General features: G+C 41.9%; 2 protein-coding genes across 7 annotated transcripts in view; one reads left to right on the forward strand and one right to left on the reverse strand.

Annotated features, from left to right (window-relative positions):
* Window positions 1-9,564, forward strand: part of radil (Ras association and DIL domains) — a 29,381-nt gene extending 19,817 nt beyond the window's left edge. For 2 of the 6 annotated variants that reach the window (XM_023958389.2, XM_078944279.1), the window contains exons 14-20: window positions 2,065-2,237; window positions 2,456-2,606; window positions 3,487-3,713; window positions 4,044-4,374; window positions 5,610-5,749; window positions 7,292-7,431; window positions 7,561-9,564. In XM_023958389.2, the coding sequence (XP_023814157.1) occupies window positions 2,065-2,237; window positions 2,456-2,606; window positions 3,487-3,713; window positions 4,044-4,374; window positions 5,610-5,749; window positions 7,292-7,431; window positions 7,561-7,660 (1,262 nt within the window). In that variant the 3' untranslated portion in view covers window positions 7,661-9,564. The remainder of the gene's footprint in view (window positions 1-2,064; window positions 2,238-2,455; window positions 2,607-3,486; window positions 3,714-4,043; window positions 4,375-5,609; window positions 5,750-7,291; window positions 7,432-7,560) is intronic. The other 4 variants (XM_078944281.1, XM_023958385.2, XM_023958381.2 and 1 more) reach the window with 2 other exon arrangements.
* Window positions 9,565-10,221: 657 nt separating this feature from the next.
* On the reverse strand, window positions 10,222-22,853 carry foxk1 (forkhead box K1). The gene is given in 9 exon segments (NM_001160462.2): window positions 10,222-11,322; window positions 12,232-12,405; window positions 15,077-15,334; window positions 15,420-15,592; window positions 15,782-15,975; window positions 16,111-16,257; window positions 16,423-16,621; window positions 18,597-18,812; window positions 22,408-22,853. Coding segments are annotated over 9 exon segments (2,028 nt in total). The 3' UTR covers window positions 10,222-11,101.
* Window positions 22,854-23,619: the final 766 nt, after the last annotated feature.

Below are 23,619 nucleotides of genomic sequence, written 5' to 3' on the forward strand. Positions count from 1 at the left end.
AGAACATATGGCAGAATATGTGAAGCATTTAATGTGTGTGTGTGTGTGTGTGTGTGTGTGTGTGAACGAGATGTATGTGATCACACTGTAAAACATGTTTTAATGTAAAACACAACAAAGTTTGGGCCTTTTGAAGCTGCATGAGTGTTCACCATCCTTCTCTGAGTTATCAATAGCTGATAGAAAGAGACAAAACAAAATAAAAGTGCAGCTATCAGTGGAGAATCAATAATTCTCTAAACAAACCAGTGTGGTTGTATATTGTAAAGGTGTTTGCTCAGCCTGTCCGTTTATTGAAAAAAAACTTGTTTGTATTTAAGAATTTGGCTTAGATATAAGTTTTGAGGCAAAAGATTGTAAATAAAACTTACTGTAAACATAAAGGTAGCAATCAAATTAGTTCAAACCTGATAAACATGCTTAAAATACCCACCCTGATGAAAATTGCGTTATTAACATCATGATGGAGAACATCTATAAAGAAAATTAAGATTAAAACTGCATTTCTTGGTATTTCTTTATTGTGGTGAATCAGGAGCAGACGTAAAAATTTTGTTTGAAAAAGTCTATAGTTGTGACATAGAAGCTACAACCGGTGGGTCACAAGCTCCCATCCATTCTGATGCATCCACTTGCAAACAAATAGATCCATGAACGTCTTTGTTTTCCTCGTGTGAGCTGGCATCTGGATCAAAACTGTACGGCTGAGTGGCTCCTCTATTGCTCGCCATTTTTGTTGCACCAGTAATGTTTAGGTTGGAGTAGTGAGAGGCTGCAAGCTAACAGGAGAGACTGTAAACAAAGGGATGATGGGAAATGGAGACAGCCTTACTCTGCACCAATGGTCTCGCCCACCACTCAGAGGTGAATTTCTAATAAAACTTAGGTTCCCTGCAGAAACTGTCCTACAGTTTTGTTCATATTTGGCCAAAACAACAGCCTAATCACATTTACAAGACCACTGGGAACACTTTTATAATAGATAAAAGCTGCCACACAAATTATATATTTAAGGCTAATTTCATAAAAATGGATGAAAAAGATGGAAGTTAATCGTTGGAAAACGTTGCTCCTTTTGAAGGAAAAAGCTGCATATTTTTGTCATTTGTTCATAAAAAGTATCCTTGTAACTTCTCTAACCTTTTGCTTCTGTAAAATCTAAAGCTATGTTATGGTGTTTTTAAATAACAAGAGTTTAGCACGTTAGTGCAGTGAATTAATGGGCCACTGTCAGACTTGAAGCTCTGGAATTAAATTGTTCAATTCTTAGGCATCAGGACTGTGGCAACAACCAGAGGGAGAGAAGGGTATTACTCATTTTTTTGGGATCCCAATGCATTTGGAGTGGAAATGTACAAATGGTTGCCAAGGCAACTAGAGCAGGGACTATCCACTACAACCAAATGTTCTCTATAAACAAATGGGTGACAAGCAAGGTGGATTTATGTTGTGCTTTAAATGTGTTTTGTTCACTTTCTTCCTGGGTCAGAGAGCATTAGATTCTCTGCAAGATATTCTTGTCCTGTAGAAGATGAAACTGATAAGTGTTTGATAAAAACATGAATGATGTGAGGACGAGTCCTCTCTTTGTCAAGTATGTTATTGGAGGAAAAGCATTAGATGCAATATGAGTCAGTGAGTTGATAAAACTGCAAACTGACAAACTATAGGATGCCAAAGTAACAATAAATAAAAGTATTTTATTTACAGTTTGCATTTGTTTTTCATAAATAAAAATGGCTTCTAGTTCGTGTGCTAAAGAGAAAGGGAGTATTTACACATGCGGGGAAGCAAGTGTTAGCTGGTTCACTGTGCAGTAAAAAGCTGCAGCAGCAGTGCATTTGTATTCTTCAGGCAATTTTTGTGTGTTGCCTCGGTTTCACTGAGTTCAATCACAGCTTAATTTAAAATGAATGTACGGTATTTATTGTCTGAAAACAACACACACACGTAGTCAAAGATAGGTTAGAATTTTATTCTCCCTTTCTTTGAGTTACGCACACACATTTGAATTGCAATCTGCTGCAGTGGGTCTCATGTGTGTTTGTGTGTGTGGGGGTCCAGGTCCATCTCGAGGGTGGTTCCAGCATTCAAAGGCACTGCAAATTCAAGCTTGTTTGCGAATGGTCATGGAATGGGCAAGTAGGTCTGGTCTGGGACATTTGGCCGAGAAGTTCTTTGCCAAACTGAACAGCGCTGTGTCCGTGGTCGCCATGCCCCCCCAGCAGCTGACACAGGTGAAACGCACATTTATTAAGTTGTCTCATTCAAAATTTGTTGTCCAATATTTTAATTATCTGAGAGCATTTTGGGATTTTGTGCACCTCATGCCGTGACGTTGTAGAATTCTGATGAGCAGGCGAAGGACAACCTGCTGCAGCCTCAGTTTAGGACGCCCTGAAAATCATCTCATCTCCTGTGAATCCTCAATCTACCTCTCTTGTATTTTCTGCAGATGAGCTGGCGGGCACTGACGAGTGAACACCCAACTCTAAAACCAGTCCAGCTTCACCGGATCCTCATTCAGCACCAGCTCACAGCAGAGGTGGGCCCTGTCCAAATATGGCAACCCAGCAGTGAGGATGAGCCGTACATTTACAGAACAGGTGTGTAGGTCAGGTAGAAGTCCAGCCAACACTGCAGTCTAGTGGCGGACAGGTTCATCTATATTAGGGGTGGGGACAAAGAGTTGCGTTCCTGCTTGTTTTCAGCATACTCGGCTATATGTACTGGAAACACCTGATTAGGGGATCTGGAAACCAAGCAATATGCCAGGAAACAAATGCCACAAAATCATGTTTTTGGGGTTTTTAACCTGTTTTTGTGGTCATTTTTCTGACGGTGGAGGCCATATATTAGGAAAACTAAGACTTAAAATTACATTTTTAGTTTTCTTCACTTAAAGCATTGTGAATCGGGAGCAAATAACAAAAGGGCATTTGAAAAAGCTTGTAGGTGTGATTTAGAACTTCAATCGGTGGGTCACAAGCTTCCTGCTGCGCTCCATTCCGATGCATCCACTTGCAGACAAATAGATCTGTCTTTGTTTTCCTCGTCTGAGCTGGCATCTGGCTCAAAACTGTACGGCTGGATAGTGTCAATCCTGCTCGCCATTTTTGTTACACCGTTAATGTTAGCTTGGGGTTGTGAGGGGCTGTAAGATAGCGGGGGGAGATTACAAACGAATCATGGGAAGTAAAAGTGGGCTTACTCCACACCAAGAATCCCACTCACAATTCAGAGGTTTATAAATAAAAGACTTCTGGTAAGGCTTTTAAAATAAATCAAAAGATGATTGAAATGAAACTTTAAGGCTTGGAGTATCCCACCTATGATTTATATGTGCACACATCTACAACAGAATGGCCAAATAGTGGCACATTGTAAACATATATGATGATTTTGAAACAGGGTTTTTATTTTACCTACAACAGTATGTTAAGGTGAAGGTCAGTGTGTGCGTTTAACATTGTTGTTTGTGCTTAGTTGACCTTCTGGAAAGCTTTGAGAATCATCCTCCCATCGTGCTGCCCAGCTCTGGGTTCAGGGTGGACCTGGAGAGCGAGTCCGTCGAGGACAGCATCTACAGACAACTGCTTTACGTCCGCCACTACCTGTGGGGGCTCCGCACCAAGCCACAAACACACAGCGGCGTTCCCGGAGCGCACACGCAATCCAACGGAACCAACACCGCCGACTGGCCGGAGGTTCAGGTCAGACTCGCACACGCGTCCACTCAAATATACACTCCTACGATAATCCAGGCCATGTGCCTCAGCAGCTGGGGTTGTGGAGGAGCTCTTCCTAATCCTATAGCTGAAAGACAAAACCTCCCACACCAGTCAACACGAGTGCACATACACTTAAACCTAGACATGGTTAAATCATGGTTAATCTTATTAGTCTTTAGGCTGTCTAATTAGTGGGAACGGCTGACCAGATTATAATCCTCGGTGTTACAGCACCCTCATATGTACACAGGTGCACAAGGCAACACATATACATTTATGGATATTTTTCCACTTTTCTCTGTCATCACACAGAGGGAGCTGCTGCCTGCAGCCCACAGCAGTCCCCGCTCTGCTGCTCCTGCTGCTTCAGCTGGAGATGAGGGGGCAGCAGAGAAGGAGGAGCGAGGACGCGATCGAGCACCGGCACAAATGCACACACACAGCCTCAGAAGAAATGGCACACTTCACCACCCTCGAGCAGCAAATCCCGACCCGTCCTGCCTCCTGACCCCACCCAACACGCCCTTGTACCCAGAGGGTGGAGGAGCGGGGCCTGGGCCAGCCGCCAGTACCAACGGCTGCTCCGGCAGAACCGTTGCAGAATGTAAAAAGACCAACGGGCTCATCTCCAATGGGCTTGAAGGTAGGCTCAAGGACACACATGACAGTGATGAAATCCAAATAACTTGTAAGAAGCTTCATGGAATCCAGAGACAGTATTTGATGAATTTACAGAACTCAAGGAGCAGCTTTCTTTACATTGTCCGTAAAATCAGGAGATTGAAAAATAAACCATTTGATTGATCAAAGTTGGGTGCTGTGAACATAATCTTCTGATTGTTCTGCATAATTATCATTCTTCATTAATTAAGTTCAAACTAATTTTAATGTAAGGGATAAACAGAATTTAAAAAAGTATATTTTGCTTCAAATGATTAATAAAATGCAGAAATTATGATGATCTCAACAAAAAAAACAAAAAAGTTGATGAAATATTTGTTTACATTTTTGCAGGTTTTCATGCATATCTTAAACAATGTTTTTTTACCCTGTGTACTACAGTACACTACTGTGCTCTAACAGGTGAATAGGTGTGGGAAATTATTTAATTTCACCTAAGTGGTCTAAAAAATATTCACCATTGCCAGGATTTCAGCGCTTGTGTTCTTCCAACAGGCCCAGCTTTCACAGGAGAAAAAACGATTAAAGATCCTAACATCCTGTTTTCTTTGAATTTGATTCATATCAAGACACTTTAATAAGAACGACTGTATATTGTTAATATAGCATTTTGTAGTTTTTTTACATTTTGTTTTACATTTTTGTGGTAGTGTACCTCATGATTTTTATCAAGGAAAAAGGGTAACTGAGCTCAAAGACGGTTAAGAAACACTTGAATGAAACTGTTCATCTTCTTTTTGTAGTGTGAGGTCAAAGCAGTGCATCTCTCAGATGAAGTGTCAGCTTCATTGTGCTCGAGTGTGACGTGTAACTTGCAGGACAAGCAGCACTAAAGCCAAAGCTGCCAAAGATGCGCTGTTTTAAAACACATGGCGAAATGCCTCAGAGCAGTTTCTGGTCAGGATGATTGATTAAGAGCTGTGTAATGAGTGGGCCTTCTTTCCATGCTGTACATGCCGTCTGTTTGACAAATCACTATGTGGTGGATGTGACTGTCGGGTTCAGCAGCATGCTGGTGTTTATGTTCAGTCGACAGCCAAACATTTGCATGTCTGTGAATGCCTGTGTCCAATTTATGTCCAATTTCTCAGCCGTTCCCTAAAGTTGTTTAGTTGTTGTGCACTCCCATAGAAAAACCCTCTGTGTGTGATTGCATATGTGTGTTTTTGTGCCTTTGGGTGTCTGTGTCCTCTGCAGGGTGTATTAGTGGGTGTGAGTTTCCTTTCCCTGTCTCCTCCTCTGGAGCCCCTTCCCTTCCTGATGACTTGTGTGTGGTGTTTGTAGTGGAGCTGGATAAAGGACCTTATGGACTCGGCATGGGACTCATTGACGGACTGGTAAGTTAAGAGAAAATGTTTTTTCCTGATACTTTTACTTAAATTCAAGAGGTAGTTTTTAACCCCTTGACACAAATATGCATCAAACCACTTCTGCTCCAAACATACCTTAATTTAGCGTCTGCTTGAAAGCAAAAACATGAGCAAAAAAATAAGTGATTTTATTTTTTCATAGCTGGAAATAAATTCAGGCGTCAAGGTGTTAAAAAAAAATCAATGAATCACATTTAGCAAGCCCTGGATCTACACACTAATTTAATCTATCTGAGGTTGTGAAAGTTTAGAATGAATCAACTGTTGATTGTCCATTGTTTTGGATTATTTCCTTTTTAATCCATGCTTTGATATCCCAAGTTTTGCTAGAATATGCAAATTTTTACTTACGAAGTATTCCTATAATATAATATAATATTTCTCATCTTCTAATTATGCCAGGAAAATGGCTGTGAAGGTTATGACTTAGAGGAAGTGAAAATTTAATAAAACAAAAAAGGTCTAATTTACAGCATTCAGTCAAACGTAAATAGTTGAACCAATACCCAAGCTCGCCATTAAGCTTGTATATTCTGTATAAATAGAAATTCTTCAGGATAGAGTTTTACTTTGTATCAGCAGATTTATTTTTCTGCTCTGCCAGTCCATGAAATAATGGATGTCCAGCTGTGCGCCATCGTGGTCAAGTCAGTTTGGAGGTCGACTTCAAGTGTTGAAGATCCACAAAGAAATATTCTTTTTAACATTTTCTTGTGGCATTTTCTGCTGAAGGATGACACAGAAAACACAGCTTAAATTAGCATTTCTAAGTCATTCTTTATTCGAATCAATGTGAATGAGGAGCAAACAAAAAATGCAGTTTGAAAAAGAGCTTATTTGTGATGTGGAAAATTCACTGGGTGGGCCACAAGCTTCCTGCTTTACTCCATTCCGATGCATCCACTTAAAGATGAATGTCTTTGTTTTCCTCATCTGAGCTGGAATCTGACTCAGAGCTGTACGGCTGAATAGCTCCAATAATGGTCACCATTACTGTTGCACCGATAATGTTAGGCTGGGGGTGTGAGGGGCTGTAAGCTGCAGGAGAGAGGGTGTAAATGGAGTGCTCTTAGTAACTGGGAGGGGAACAGGGGGCAGGATTGCTCGGAGGAGAATTAGCTACTACCACTTGGCAGACACTATGTTCTAGAAAACGACAGTTTTTTTTTTCCTTTTACTAAAAGTAGCATAATTATAATGAAGATTACTGGGAACGCTTTCAAAATAGACCCAAAAATGGTCGGCCAAGTTCAACTTTTCCTTTGTGATCACTTTTCATATGGGGACCTCTAACCTGCCCTCAAAATACATGAACTTGGATTGTAAGAAGAGTTTTCTCTAATTCCCTTGATCACACCAGCAAACATGCCTTCTAATACATCAGTGCCACACAGCAACTCAATGATCTCCTGACTGTTCAGGGAGAAATCTGAAAGGTTCTGGTTCTGCTTGGTGTGGCTGAAGCTGAAAAGACACGTTTGACGGTGACACACATTCTCCCTCTGCCAGCATACTCCTCTCAATGCTCCTGGCATTTACATCCGGACTCTGATTCCGGATGGACCTGCTGCTTCTGACGGCAGACTCAGGATCGGTGATCGCATTCTTGCCGTGAATGGGACCAGCCTGATCGGAGCAGACTACCAGAGGTGTGTCCCCGCAGCGAGAAGCCCCGCCTCACTGCCACTGATGCCCTTCGCTGTTAAACCTCCTAACCTGATTTTCTTTTCGTCTCTCTCCTTTGTCTCCCGCCCCATCCTCCTATACGCTTCTTACAGCGCTGTGGATCAGATCCGTATGGGTGGGGGTCGATTGCGTTTCCTAGTAGCCAAGTCAGATCCAGAAGTCTCAGAGAAGATCAGCGCCTCCTCCTGCTGACGGCCTTTGCCTCCCAGCTGGCACGCACAAAATGGTTGGAAGAACATCGCAGTTCAACAGTAAACCTACCGTCACCTGAATGTGAACCAACATAAAGCTAAGCACTCCAGCAGAGAGAGCATGTCATGGTACCTCTCCACACACTTCCCTCGAGCCACTTTGGTTCAACGCAGGATTTGGAACACACTCAGTTTGTGGTCTAACCAGCTCTCATATGCAGTCTGATGTCATCTGAAGCACAGTGGATCCATCCGCGTCAGCCTCTGGCACACATGGGACTTTTTCACCTCCTGAGAATAGTTTCTGCTCACTTTCAAAGCCGTGTCTCCTTACAATTCTGAAAGCGTTTGCTTCCATAAGAGCACAGCCTTGGTGAATGCTGAATGTTTCCCTCAGTGCTTTAAGAGTCCGATGTTTTCTCAACCTGTTCTATAGGAACCCCCATCACCTCTGCGTCTGTAAAGCAAACTTTTCTGGTTGAATGTTTTTTATGTATGGAGGCAAAAGTACAAAACAAATTCCAAAAGTTTTAACCTCATTCAGCTCTAAATGACGACCTGAGAATCTTCGTGCTCTGAAAGAGCATGCAGCTTTTTTGAGACATTTTAAACGAACGCTTCATCACGTCTAGTCCTTTTGAGCCTGATGTGTACAAAGCTCTGCAGTATCGATTCAAGTTTGTAACATATTTTGAAGTTGAGAGAAGATGTTTTGAAATAAAATGTGTTTTTCTTGAGGGGTTTAGAGGGTTTACTGTGGGGAAAATAATTTCTAAAAACCAAAAAAAAGGTTTAAAAGAAGTTAGTCACAAGTTGTCTGATTTATTTATTTCAGCTTCCATGAAAGTGTTTTTGCAGTGAGGAAATGCATACTACTCTTGATTGTAGACTTAGGTTACCTTTGCTTGTAAAAAGAACACTTGTAATAATTCTTATTATTTTGGCCCAATTTTGAGAAACGTTTTTTTATATTGATGCAAGCCCAGACTTTGAGTGCAACATTTATTTTATGGGTTACACTTCCACTAGAGGACAACTGCAAAAACAGAGTTGTGCTTCTGTAATAGACAATAAACTGAAAACAAACCCAGACTGCCCTGCAGGTTAAACCCTTGTGCTGTCTTAGATGACCCCACCCTTACATTGATGTGTTTTTCCTACCATGACAAAGGTGGATAAAGGTGGAAAGATTTCATGTAATCCATGGACACCAGTGAAGATCACAAATCATTGAAGAAAAAAGGTTCAGCGCACTGTCTAGTGGGTCTAGATGACCCAACTCCCAACGTTGAAGTGCCTAGGATAGCACAAGGGTTACAATAACCATTTACATAAATAAACCTGTGAATTTCACATTACATTTTAGTTGCTGGGCCTACAAACACTAAAGAATTAATAACCGACTCATTGGGCTCATCGTTTGGTCCAAAAGGATCATTTAACCCTCGTGTGTCCATGGATTACATGAAATCTTTCCACCTTTAACCCTTGTGCTATCCTAGGCACTTTACCATTGAGAGTTGGGTCATCTAGACCCACTAGACAGTGCGCTGAACCTTTTTTCTTCAATGATTTGTGATCTTCACTGGTGTCCATGGATTACATGAAATCTTTCCACCTTTGTCATGGTAGGAAAAACACGTCAAAGTAAGGGTGGGGTCATCTAAGATAGCACAAGGGTTAAACCGAATCAGACCCCTAAATCCTTGGACTGGAGAAGGTCCAGCTGCAGGAAGCTTGCCAACTTTACAAGATATCCAGATAGTTTGTTTTTCCTTTGTTTTATACTGTTTTTTTTTTATGAAATTTCACTTTGTGTGAAGTTTGTATAAAACTTTATATGCATGTCTACCTGGTCATTATTTATACAATAACAAAACGATGAATAAAGATGGTTGGATACTGGCTGTTTCCCTGGAAAACAAGATTTCACACGAGAAGACGATGCGATATGACAATGAGGAATTTTAATTTGTGCTACACGTTTGAAGAAATCACAATAACAGGAACATTTAAAAATACATATTTCTCTATTCCCAGAATGTTTACGTATTAAAGACAGTTTTTACATTTAGCAAAATAGATTTTTCTCAAAAAGAAAAAAATACCTTCTAAATAGCTTTGTCATTTAGCAAATAGAGCAGAATACAATCATTATGCATCTTTTTTTCTTCTAATGTGCAACAATAATTATTGAATTTGTGTGCCTGATCACCAAATGATAAAAAAAAGTACATTCGAAAACGCTAAAGGCAGTGGGACAACAGAACAGAGCGGGGGGGAAAGTGCTAGAGAAGGTCTAATTAAAGCGAGTCTGTGACGGCTCGACTGTAAAAACAGAGACAGAAAGATGAAGTCAGAGTCTGCAGGTATGAGTTGGTCCCGCCCCTTACCCTACTAAAACTGATGCAACAGAACTGTCATCATAGTAGTGTTGCTGATCTTGTGCTGTTAAAGCGCTATGTTACTTTAAACCTGAAGCTAAAAAAAATAACCATTTAAGGCATTAAGGATAATTATTATGCTTTTCTAAGCTGTATGAACAGGCTGTTTCACTTCCTTATACCACTACAAAAAAAAAACAGAAAACATGAAAACAATCAGCGTGTCAACATTAGGTTAGCTCCACTTCAGTCAAATCAGCCCTCTTTATTTTGTGACCTCTGCATAAAGCTGCTGTGTTTTGGCGCCCATCATCCTGACTCTGGCCTCACAGTGGCGACTGAGCAGCTGCAGCAGCGTCAAATTGCCAACATCTGCTTCCTGAAACGCCCAGTAACTCCACAAACAAAGAAGGCAAGTGATGTTTTACAGTCTAGTCTTGGCTTTAGTATTACGTTTCAAATGACTGAGAAAACACATTCTATCTTTTTTATGTGTCATTTCATAAACAGATTTTCCTTCTGATAGCCACAGTCGTATTCAAGCAGTTTCTGCAGGGGCTGCAGCTCCAACCTTTTCTTCAGGTTTGGTGTGGCGTCCCAGCTCCCACAGGCCTCTCAGGCCGCGGCTCACTTAGAAAGCGGCAGTGATGCTGATCAGAGCAGAAAACAGTGGGAAGGTGGGTTTTTTTGGCCTGCAGTCCATGTCATTTATCAACACAAGGAGCTGTTTGTGGGGCAAAAGGCCGCCAAAACCTGACATGGTAAAAGCTTCAAAACAGGTAGGTATACCCGTCTCAGATGCACCTGTCAGTGAAATGTGGAACACACACAAAAGATGGAAAAGTACGTACTTGTTTTTTTTTTAAATTGAGAACATTTAAAGGTTTCACCTACTTTGAACCAACGTTTTTTATTTAATGATTCATTTCCCTTCTGAGACAACCTGCCTCTGTGTTTTAGCCATGACAGTTACAGTCATATCCACCTGTTGTGAAAGGCAAAGCATCAAGATACAACAGAGGCTGTCCATTTTCTACCAACTATAAAGGTCCTTGGTGTTATTGCCTGGAATCGTGGTTTTGTGATGCCATGGCGACGATGACAGGCTGCTGGGTGGGTGGGACTTGATGCTGAGCAGGTTCGCCGTCTCCCTCCACCTCCATTTTCAGCCGCTTGGCCTGGGGCTCGCTGGATTGACTAGCTGGAGGCTGTCTGGTCACCAGAACCGGAGGAGAGCTGGAGGCCTGAGCTGCCAAGATCTGTAGAGGACTGTTCAGGACTACGGAGGAGATGAGAAGTGGGTGAAACTATATAGAAGGGGAAATCAGCTAAATGTTCTGTCTAATGAGCTGAAAATCAAATGTTTTGTATGAAAAGCTAAAAAAAAAAGGGAAAAAGAGAAAAGTTAAATTACTTAATATAAATAGTGTTCCACTACATAGAACCAACGGAAAAATGGAGAAAGAGACCATCTGTGACTGGAACTTAATAGAATCAGGTTATAAAGTAACTATAAAGAGAACAGAAGAGTCATCTGACTACTGTGGATCACAGATTTCCTCCTTTAGAATCAAGATGAGCCATCAGTAAAAAAAACAACTACTTACTATATTCTCCAGACTATATGGCGAACTGAAAAGACTTTATTTCTTTAAAAAAAAAAAAAACAGTACGCCTTATAAGCCGGAGTGCTTTCTATGTTGATTCATTTTGGTTGTGCTTACGGAAGTCAAAGCAATTTTGAGGGGTACACGGATGGCGCTCTGTCAAAATGTTAGTCAGTTTTTGTTCGTTTTTTAACTTGTAGATTGTCGGATAGTTTTCTTTATGAGTTACTTGATTGATAGCATGGTCACACTAATGTTAGTTTGTTTGTTTACCTGCTACAAATAAAGGTTGGGAGTTACAGGTATTGTGAATATTCTAACAAGGCTAACGTCTTACAAACAAGTTCTGGAGTTACTGTGAACACACTTAATATCACAGTCATCTGGCTCTTGTCTCGCTGAATGCACCTTATAGTTCGGTGCGCCTCATATGACAAGCTGGGAAAATGGTGCGTATACTGTTGCGCTCTATGAAGTGAGAAAATAGAGTCCCTCTTCCTACTATGTTCCATAGTAATGGAACATACCGGCTTTTTTAAGAGGGTAAAAAAAAAAAAGAATCAACAACATACAAGTCTTACCAGATGCATTGGCAAGGCTGGTTGCCATGGAAACAGCAGCCATGGTGTGTTTGCCATTTTGAGTAACGGGGCGAACAGGAAGCTGGTGTAAACCGGGGGTAAGGTGGCGTCCCTCCCCGCCCTGCACTGCGCTGTCAACCGTGTGGATGACCCGCTCGCGGCTCAGCTGGGCGTCTGAGGAAACGAGGTGCAGATAAAGCACGATGAAGCATCATCGACTATATGACATGATGCATTTAACAAAAGAATTGGATGAAAAACACTCTACAGAAAGTTAAGCAGACTTATTTGAATAGAAAAAGTTCCTAACCATAGCACTAACCCAATTCTTTTATGTCTAACATGTAGACAAATATTCTAAACAATTTATTTTTGCCTTAAGGAAAGTATGTTTCTTTAAGTATTATTATTTAAGACTGTATTTATCATTTATAATTTTTTTCAATCAAAAAGCATGCTGCAGTAAGGTTTTTCTTCTAAATCAGTTTAAAGTCTGTTATTTAAGGACCTACATGTGGATGTTATGTTTATGATCCAATCCATTAACTCACATAGTAATCCCAAACAACATCCTTGCTAGATATTAAAGTAAAAAGATGCAGAACTCCACATTTTCTGAAATAAAAAAACTCAACTTTCCACAACAGAACCTGCTCAGTAAAACACACTTGCAGTTTGAAACAACCCCAGCAGAGGGCGCAACAGTCTTCCTGCAGAAATGTGAGGAGTCAAATTGCACCTTGATTATAATATCCATGCTTTCATTAAAGTTCATTAAATTGTCTCTGTTCATTTATGCATAAACTTGGCTTGACTGCTAAAACTATCATCTAGAAAAAGATCAAAACAAACCATTTCAACAGCGAATTTAAGCTTATTTAGGAAATTTTAGACTGCCATTTCTGACAAACATCTTAAAGTTTAGGATAGTGAGCTAATATGTCAATGACAGGGATCCTAGTGACATGAACCTTTGCTTTATTGAATATGTTTTTGAAATATTATTCTATATTCTATTCTATCAAATATTTGAAATACTTTCAACTTTACTTGTCGTCATTTACCATGTATGACATCACCAATGGATAAATGTCAACATCTTCCAGCAGCTGACTGGAATCAAGGTTTGAACGACACAAAGCATCTCATCTATTTTTCAAAAGTGCAGCTACACTCCAGCACATGTCGAATTACAGCGTTACGCGTCAAGCGTGCGGACGACACCTGATGCCTCCCTCGAGCAAAAGCCCAGTGAAACCTGTGTTTTTAATCGACAAACGCCGACTCCAACAGCAACTGTCGGGTAATAATGCAACTCAACTCCAGCAGGACGACAACGTGGACCCAGTCGGGTTCTTTGGAATCCAAACACGGAATTCTAAATATGATCAAATGACATTCTGCTCATTTGGCTTCGTCACCCATCTGCTGCACAGGTGTTGCATCATGGGATCACCATGTCATTCATGCTGCATTCCAGTTGGTTGGTCAGTAAGTTTAGGTTCAAGTCTCAATGGAGGAGGATCCATTACAGCTTAGATTAAATTGCTTTTTGATGCAATCATTCTTCATAAGGATAACACAATGTTTGTTTATCAAATTAATGAAGCAACTTTTAAAACAATTTGTTGTCTGTTTTTAGGCAAACCCTTTTTGCTATTACTGGTTTTTGTTGCATTTCTTTTTTCAGTTTAAATCAGCTACTAGACTAGCATGACTTTTATTTGAAAACATTTAATCATTCCCCTGAAAGGGAATAAGCGAAAGAAAATGAATGAATGAATGAATGAATGAATGGATTCTGCCTCTGAAACAAAGCTGGTGGAGCAGGCCTTCAGGAAAATTGATATTTAATCAATTCGTGTTGAATCAAATGGAATAACAGACTTGTGAAATAAAACCGATTTGATTCTATATTTTGGATGGAGCGCCGGGTTGTAAAGGCAGGAAACTGTCCTGGGTCGGCTCTGACGGATGGAATTGGTTCTGAAAGCCTTGCGCTCCTCAACAACGTACAACAACTGTTCAGCTCGCGTTGAAGATACGACTGTGATTCCTTCACTCTGGTCACCTTTCATTAGGGGCAGTCTGCAGCATAGTTCAGGTAACTATCACCCCTGAGAAAACCTACTGTGGTGCAGACATAACAGTCTCAATACCCCTTGTGCTATCCTAGGCACTTTAACATTGGGAGTTGGGTCATCTAGACCCACTAGACAGTGCTCTGAACCTTTTTTCTTCAATGATTTGTGATCTTCACTGGTGTCCATGGGTAACATGAAATCTTTCCACCTTTATCATGGTAGGGAGAACACGTCAATGGTCATCTTGACCCCATAGGATAGCACAAGTTCTGTAGTTAAAGACCTACTCTGATAAAAAAAATTGTGTTTTGGGTGTTTTTACGTGTTCTTTTGTCATTTTCCTGAAAGAAAATTAAGTTAACAATTGCATTTGTGATTATTTCTTTATTGAAATGGTTGTGAATCAGGAGCAGATGACAAATGCTGTTTGAAAAAAAGCGCTTTTGTGACATCCGCTGAAACACACTGGGTGGGCCACAAGCTCCCTGCTCTGAGCTCTCAGCATTAAAGAGGGGAAGACGGAGTGAGGTTGCTCCACGCCAACAGTCCCGCCCACAAATCAGAGGTGAATTTCTAATGAACTACTGCCACTCTGCAGAAACTATGTCCTAGAAAACGACAGGTTTGATTTTTGGCTAAAAACGTCAAAATAATTATAATAATTAAAAGACCACAGGGACTGTCAGCCCTCTAACTTGTAGAGCTATTTGAGGGACACGAGAGGCTGGATGATGCTGCAAAGAAATAGGCGACAGCTGTACCTCTGATATCACTGCTCCCTTCTAGTCCTCCACCAACAGGGGTGCTGTATCCATTTGAAGGGTAGGAAGACTGCGGGGCGCTGGTGACCACCCGCACCATGGTGACAGAGGACTGAGGGGTGGTTTGAAGCACATGGATGGGCTGGGCTTGCCCGACACCACCTGAGAGGATTGTAAGGGCTTTGCCTGGGCCTGAATTCAGGACGGATGGATGGGCGGGGGCAGCCATGATGACAGGCTGAGCACTGATTGGAGAACCTATTTAAAGACAGGACCAAACAAGTTCCCTTTATAAACACTGCAGAGTCAGTCACTTCAGGGTTCTTCTATATGGGATGCTCACCAGGGGCACTTTGAGAGTACCGGTACTCTGGTACGGAGGCCAGTTTGCTAACTAGCTGTTCATGGTGGTCTTGAGGGACAGGCGAGCCTTCTCGGCTCAGACACTCTGGAGTCTGCAGCCCGCTGGAGGAAGGAGAAAGAAGTCCTTGATGGGTGGGGGATGCGGGAGCACTCCTGAGTCACAAAAAAGGGAGGAAAAACAAACAAAGGCATCAAAACGCTGCATCGAGTTGTTGACTCCTTCTGCTGATCCCACTTACTTTGTTCTGTCCAATCAAATGATAGCCACGTGAGAAAGGGAACAAAGGGTTAACGGCGTCTCTATGAGCTCAACAGTCATTGGAAACAGTTTGGAAATTGTACCTGGAAGACAGAGGGCCGAAAGGCGTCCGGAAGCACGCCACTCCTCTTTGTCGCCTTTTCCTGAAGGCCTGCTCCACCAGCTTGGTTTCAGAGGCAGAATCCAGGCGCCAAAAGCTTCCTTTCCCTGGCTCATCCTGGGAACGGGCTACTTTCAGGAAGTAACGGTTGAGAGACAGATTGTGTCTGATCGAGTTCTAGAAGAAAACAAAATGAAAGTTTACACTTACTGCATTGAAATAGAAAAGCCCTTCATTTTGACCTTTTACCCAAGTTTCCCTCCAGTCTACAAACATGACAGACATTTGAGAGCAAAGGAAGAAGGACTCTACCTGCCAGCCTTTATCTGCAGTGCGGTAGTATGGGTAGTGTTTAGTGATGTGGGCGTAGATGCCGCTGAGAGTCAGCTGTTTGTCTGGAGCTGAGGAGATAGCCTGGACTATTAGCTGCGCATACGAATAAGGAGGTTTGGACTCATCCTGGACAGTGAAGAGAGAACATGAAAGCACTTCTTAAAACATCAGATCTTCTGGGGTTCACATGAAGGAGAACGGTGGCCAACTTCCTTAGAAGGAGACCGGTGGCCTAAAATGAAACGGTGGCCCCGCTTCATTTTAGGCTCCAACTGTTTTTGGACTCGTCACCTTGGGGCTGTCTCCTCCAGCTGCCTCCCCTCGCTGCTCACTCCCTCCGCCTCTCTGCTCCGCCAGGCCTCGTCTTTGCTCGGAAACAGCCTTGGCAGCAAATTCAGCTGCTAACTGGAGGTCAGAGGTCACATTGCGTCCATAGCGATACCCTGACGACCCTGCTCCTCGTGGACTGGCTGGACATGAGTTAGGAACACTGAGGAAGAAGACAAAAGCCTGTTAGAGAGCTGCTGAACTGAAGGAAAACTCTCATTGAGCTCCGTCACAGGAGCTGGGATGTCAAATGTGTGTCTACACCGCATGTGGACACTCCACAGATACCAGACCCAAACCAGCCAGTGTGTGGTGTTGTGTGTACCAACAGTCACCTCCATCACCCACACCTGTGCTTTTCTGGTCTAAACTTTCCAGTGATCAGGACAGGAGTGTGACGGGGTGAATATCAGCCAATCAGAACGCGTGGCTGTCGAGAACCATTAAAGTTTATCGGGTCAGATATCAGTTCCCTCCTTTGCTAAAAACACTCTCACTCCCCCCCACAGCGAGTGGTTTTCTAGAAGCAGCACATGCAAAGAAGATTCTGTTGTTCTGATGTTTTTTTGAGCCGCCACACGTCTAGGTTTAAGGTTGACCAACTCGTTGCTTGGCGTTTACTTCTCTCGAGTAAAGCAGCAAACCAACTGTGACCCCCAGCTTGTAAACATTAACCTAAACGGCAGAAGCTCAGCAGCTTTAGGACTCTGCAGTTCAGTCACACACATACAATGTTAGTTTTTAGTGTTCCCGATCCCAAAACAGTAGCATTTTTTTTGTCCTTTAATGTTAACCCTTCAGACGTTTGAAAAAAAAAAAGGCATATCTTGTTTTTTTGGTGCAGGGTGTTTAAAAGCTTCATGCGATAGCATTTCCAACTCCATCTGTCACTGCTCATTTGTTGAACACAAATGTATTACCAAACTGTCCCAGAACAACATATGAATGGAAGAGCAGGACAGCTTTGTTTCATCTGTTCAAACTCATCCACTGCAACCGGAAACATTGATATTTTTCCTGTGCCTTTCCTTCCATTTACACTAAACCTTTCTGATCAGAGCAAAAAAAAGAGACGATAAATGAAGAAATACTGAGTAGAGAACAAAACTAAGCACAGGACTGGGTTAATATTTAACTCAATCTTCTGTTATTTGCTGCATTGGGGAAAGAGCACAAAGAAAAGCCAACCACTGGTTACACAACACACATCTGCTTCTGTTAGTAAAGTAAACAGTGGTTTCTGAGAGTCCACAAGCTTTGATTTGCCTCTGGCAGGAGAGCAGCACAGACAGTGGAAGTGAGACAAACACCGAGAGAGAACAATACTGTCTGTTTATGGATTTAGCTGGAGAAACTACCAGGCTGAAGGCTGTCCTATGTAGTAACACCTCGGGAAGATTGGAAGAAAATGTGATGATGATACAAGGAAATGCTCCATTTTGCAACAGAAAGAAGGCTGTTAAAAATTGCTCAATTGGTTCATTTTCATTCTATCGCTTGTTACAGTGGTTGGACAGGAAGAGTGACTCTTTCCACTGTTGTTTAAATAAAAGCACATGCTTTTACGCAATACTTTGTTTCAACAAACTGCATGTGGGCGAGACAAGAGGCAGTTAAAAAAAAAAAAAAAAAACAGAAAAGAAAAAAAAAAGGCCACAGTGAAAGTGAAGCAGCGCCCATCTTCACTCCATTTCTGTTCTGGGCCCATGTGCACGAGACGAGGAGCAGAGGGCTCGCCGCCACAGGAGGGGGCACCCAAAAGGAAACCACTCACAGGCGCAAAAATGTCCAACAGGCAAAACAATCTGCCCAGCAGCCAATCACGCACCCCGAAGCTGCAGCCATCCCATATAAGGCATGCACACCCGAGCTGGATGCCGTCAGAACAAACGCTGGCCACAAGAGGGCGCACGGGCCAGAATCCACACGTGCAGACAGTTCTCCAAACAAAAATACTGGTGGATGACGGCCTCAAGAGACAAGAGCTCGCTAAGGAAACCCAACAGTCCCAGAGATGGGTCACTTGTTAAGACTCATAACTAAACTAGCTTTTGATGCATACAAGCTCTGCAACGTTCCATGTTCTGGTCTGTGTGTTTTTGTTTGGTAATCAGACTCAAAATGTGTTTTTTATTTACCTGATGGTGCCGGTGGGCGAGGGAAGCGGCGAGCTGAACGCCCTGATGTGCTCTTCGTGCTGCTGAGCAGTGGGAATGCTGATTTTCAGAGGGGAAATGCGGGGCAGGAGGGGTGCAGGGGGCGGAGAGGGCTGCTCCGTCTCTCTGTGCTCCTCAGCATCCAGGAATGACATGAACTGGATCTTGATTACGGTGCTGGGAAAACGAAACACACACCTAAGACAGCAGGACAGACAGGAGGAAGAGAAGGGGACAAAAAGGCATTAGGTAGTTCAATTCTGCAATTCCATCAAATCGCACAATCTTTAAAAAACAAGTCTGTTTGTCACAGAAATACAGACACTAAAACTCTTCACATCCAAAAATAATTCCTAACGCCAACATTTCTGCCACCTAATACATCTTTAATAATGAGTTTTTTCACTGACATAAGAAGGAAAAACTCAAATAACATATTTTTGTCTGACAGACTCCTATGCAGTAGCTTCTTGCAGATGGAAGTCAGAGCATTAGATTAGCTCGTCTTTCTTAGACATATTTATGGCAGGAAGTTTACTTTTCCATTAAATGTTGTTTCCAAAGATAAATGCCTTTTCACAAAAGGCATCTGGAGTCCATTCATTGAAGTTCAGCTCTTTCTGGCATCATCAGAATCCTGCTGGCGGTAATCTGAAGGCTGGCTTTCTCCAGCCGCTCATCAGCAAGACATACGACTGTGATGGACTCTGAAACACCGACTGCCCGTGACTGAATACTTCCTGATGAAGGTGTGAATAAAGATGATAACCTGATGTTGGTTTGTCTTTTACAGAGCATAAAAAACACTACAGAGTGAGACCAGCTAATTCAGTGATGGCCGTGCAGGACACCTGAGGAAATTATGACGGGAAAAAAGGAAGTAAAACAGATACAACTAGTGCTTTCAGTACAAAGTTTTTAAAAGATAAACATTAACCATTTTTGAAAGTGAAAGTAATATTTGACAGTAAACTAATAGTAAAAGTGCCGGCCTGCGTGCCTTTTTCTTCTCTGCTTTCAGCAGGTCTGGACAAATCCCTCAATGAAAGCAAGGATCAGTCAGATGGACAGGTTGGTTCAAGTATAAGCAAACTCAATGAACATAATCATATGTAAAGGGCTTAGTAAATGTTTGACAATAGAACCTAGTTCAATTCTGCCCAGCAACAGATTTGAGTACTCAGCAGTCTGTGTAAATGCAAACACTAACAAAAAAAAACTCTTCCCAGGATAGTTTCTCAGTGAGAAACAAAGTCTTTGCTAGCTGCAGCCCTGTTATTAAAAGAAACATTTTTTTTTATTTAATAAAGGGCCTGTGGGTTGAAACTGTAGGAAATAGATTTCCCATCTTTCCTGTGTCTCCTGCTGTACTGGGTGCCGTCACTCAAACACTGGATCTGTGAACACGGCGCCTGGAGGACTTTCTGAACTTCCAGGAGGAAAATGCAAAGGAAGTTTTCCGGATGGAAAGCAGTGGCCGGTTGTGATAAATCATTTGATGACGAGATGAAAATTACATGATAGAGTCTCAGAAAAAGATGACTTCAAGTTTCCTTTAGACTAATTTCAACAAAAACCTGGGGAGGGGGATGATTGAGTGTTTTCCCTACTTCTTTCACCAATATGTTTAACTTTTAACCTTTGAAAAAATTCACACCAGCTTATTTGCCTAAAGTTAGAACTTTCTTGAAGAATTTGCACATAAACCGATTCATTAAACAATTAACATGTTTTACTCTGAAAGACCCACTCCGATGAAAATTCTGTTTTTAACATGTTCTCGTGTCGTTTTTCTTATGTTGGAGGACATTTATAAAAAAAATTAAGCTTAAAATTGCATTTCTAAGTATTTCTTTATGCAAAACGAGCAGACAAAAAAATACAAAGAGTCTTTTTTGTGACACGGAAAACAGACTGGATGGACCACAAGCTGCCTGCTCTGCTCCATTCTGATGCATCCACCTCTAGACGACTACTTTCACATCTAAAAACTAGTAACCTATAGGATTTTTCAAATTAAAGGAGCAAATAGAATCATTTTTGGTCCTGTTTTCTAGTAAACATTCAGTAATCTCTGTAGCTATCACAACATTACAGATAAGCAAATGCATTCCTAAGAACTAGTGTGTAAACAAACAGCTGAAAAGAAAATCTTTAAAGCTAATTATAAACATGTTCAGCAATTAGCCACCTTAGATTGAACAAAAACATGAAAGTCTCACTCCAATCATTTTTTGATCTATTGTAAAAAGCCTTCCCAATGGTCTTTTACTTGTGACTATACTGTTTTTAGGCAAAACGTTTATGTTTTTTTTTTAAAAGGTTGTTTTTTTTGGGACATAGTTTCCTGCATAGTTCTAGTCATCTCCATGCTTCTGTCTGCATCAGGATGGAGCGGAGTAGGAAGCTTGTGGCTTGCTGTAGTAGCTGCTACACAACTACAATCTTTTTCTAATCTGCTTTTGATTCACAATATGAATACAAATTACTTTATATTTGTCCTCCATTGTGAGAAAAATGCCACAAGAACATATTAAAAACACAATTTTCACGGAAGTGGGTCTGTTGTTGGTTTATCCTTCCTGTATGATCCTACCAGCATGAGGATGGTTTATGGTTGCATAGATGCACAGAAGTCACAGGCTTAGGTTGAGAGAACACTGCTGTGCCAAGGAGGGATCTTCAGTTGACTCCATGTCTGTCAGCATGTCGAAAAGCAATACTTACTGTTAAATGCCTCTCACACATCCCATCTGTGCAATCAGCCAATCAGAAGAGGCATAAAAGCCCCCCACCCCCACATATACACACAACACACCAATACCACCCACTGTGTAATTCTGTTGCTCCTGTGATTTCTTAAAACGTGCAAAGTCACAGCTTTCACTCTTTTATCTAATCCTTTGTGACTCAAAAAAATACCCACGAACACGCATGATGAGGCAACTGCCCTGACAGTAGAACTACTCTGTGTGTGATTTCCGTTCTGAAGGAGAAAAAAAAAAAAGAGGACCTGAAGTCTGCATGGAGCAAACTCCTTCCCACCAGACGTGAGAGAAGCGCGTTTGTTTACATGAATGTTTGTACAGTCGGTGACTCATTGACGTCCAGTGTGCGGCTACAATAACAGTCCTGACAGACACAAGAAACGACTTTGACCAGCAGCCACAAGACATTCACGAGGACGCGCCTGCGCGAGCTTTCACGGCTGCAGTCCATTCTCAAAAACAAAACAATAACACCTTAACAACGACTCTTTTTGTGTGAGGCCAGCGCCATGTTCACCCAAAGCACTAGTGTCTGGCTAGCCACTGAGCCGAGCGAACACGAGGCTGAAGTTTGCTGGGCAGTTAGAGTAGAACTACTGGGAAGGGGGAGATGTCGACAAGGGGGGGGGGCAAATTATTAGACTTCAAGTTAAGGGGTTTATAAATAAATGTAAGCATAGGTGATTGGTTTACTGTAGCGGCTCGAGTGTTTTGAGTGTAGTGGTGTCATACCAAACTTTACATCCCTGTTAAAACGAGTCATTTTTTTGGGCTGTATGCTTAGAAAATGTTTTTCCGACCAGCAACACGTTTAGCTAATCTGCTACCCGAAATGCGTTTTTCTCCTTCCCATAAAGTTCATGCAACATTTTATTTAATAAATTGATATCAAGAAAATGTGTAACAATTTACATCTTAACTGATAATAATAACGGGCTATGGAAACATTAAACAGCGTTTAAAGACTAGAGAAGACGCCAAAGTTGGACTATCTGCACCAGCTATGCTAGTCTGCACTGACTCACTCTCTCGGCAGCGACAGCGGCGGGGCCCCTCTTCGCTGGAACACTCCGTCAACGAAGACGCCGTTCTTGCCCAGGCAGCGGAGCGAGAACCCGCTGGCTTCATCGTAACTTATCAGCAGGTGTCGCCTTGAAATGAAGCTCGAGTGACCCATGTTGATGTCCACTGAGCCATGAGACGAGTTCCGGCCGATGGTGACCGTTCTCTGGCGCATGACAAACTCAAAGTCTCGGCCCTCGAGCCTCGCCAGGGCCCGTGGAGGCGTAGAGGAGAGCCGAGCAGGGAAAAGGCCGGCGTCGGTGCGGGCATCCATCATTGGAGGGCCCAAGAGGGCAAGCGACGGCTGGTGAAACGCGTGAGAGGTCACCGCAACGCGTACGGGGCTGCACGGAGCCGACTGTAAAGCTAGCAGGGCTCTAGCCCCGGTGTCTTCCCTGTAGTCTGCCATCTTCTTCTCCAGGGTCAACACAAACACACACTCCACTTTCTGACACACAGAGTTGCAACGTGAGTTTTCGGTCAGGGCACTTGCTCTCCCCGTGGCTGACGGAACAACATGGAGTCCAGCTGGGTTGGTGTAAAAACAGGAGCGGGTTTTTCAGGATCCGGACTGCTGGTGCGTCAAGTTCACTTTGTGAAAGTACGGTGGCCCTGAAGTACAAATCAAACCAACAAATCACTCAACGCAAAAGCATATTAAAGATTAAAACGGCAATTAAAAAAGGAAAACAATTAATAAAAAAATAAACATATTACATTTTTTGACTTCAAAACAAAATTCCAGAAACCAAAAAATAACTAAAAAAATATTAAATGAAATAAAATATCTAGAAATCAATATGAAATGTTAAAAAATTAAAACACATCAATAAGAAACCCAAAAATGTACATATAATGGGACATCATTGATTGGGTGTTTGATTTTTGTTGTTTTGAATTTTTTAAATGCGTCATCAATTTCAACATATTTATACAAGTTTTATTATTACTACGGATCATATCCAGTATTGTTTCATTCCAAATAATCTTCAGTTTAAATTATGAACAAACATCATCATCCAATCAGCGATGTCCAATAGTCCGTACTAGGAGTGTAACGATTCCAGGGGTGTAGGGAAAAATCTATTCAGCGTTATATCACGATATTTCATTTCACGATATTTGTATCGATTTAAAATGCTGTCAGGACGATATTTATTATATACCGGTATATT

The sequence above is a fragment of the Oryzias latipes genome, chromosome 1 (genome assembly GCF_053564925.1).
Source record: "Oryzias latipes strain Hd-rR chromosome 1, Olatipes_Hd-rR_3.1".
Lineage (NCBI taxonomy): Eukaryota > Metazoa > Chordata > Actinopteri > Beloniformes > Adrianichthyidae > Oryzias > Oryzias latipes.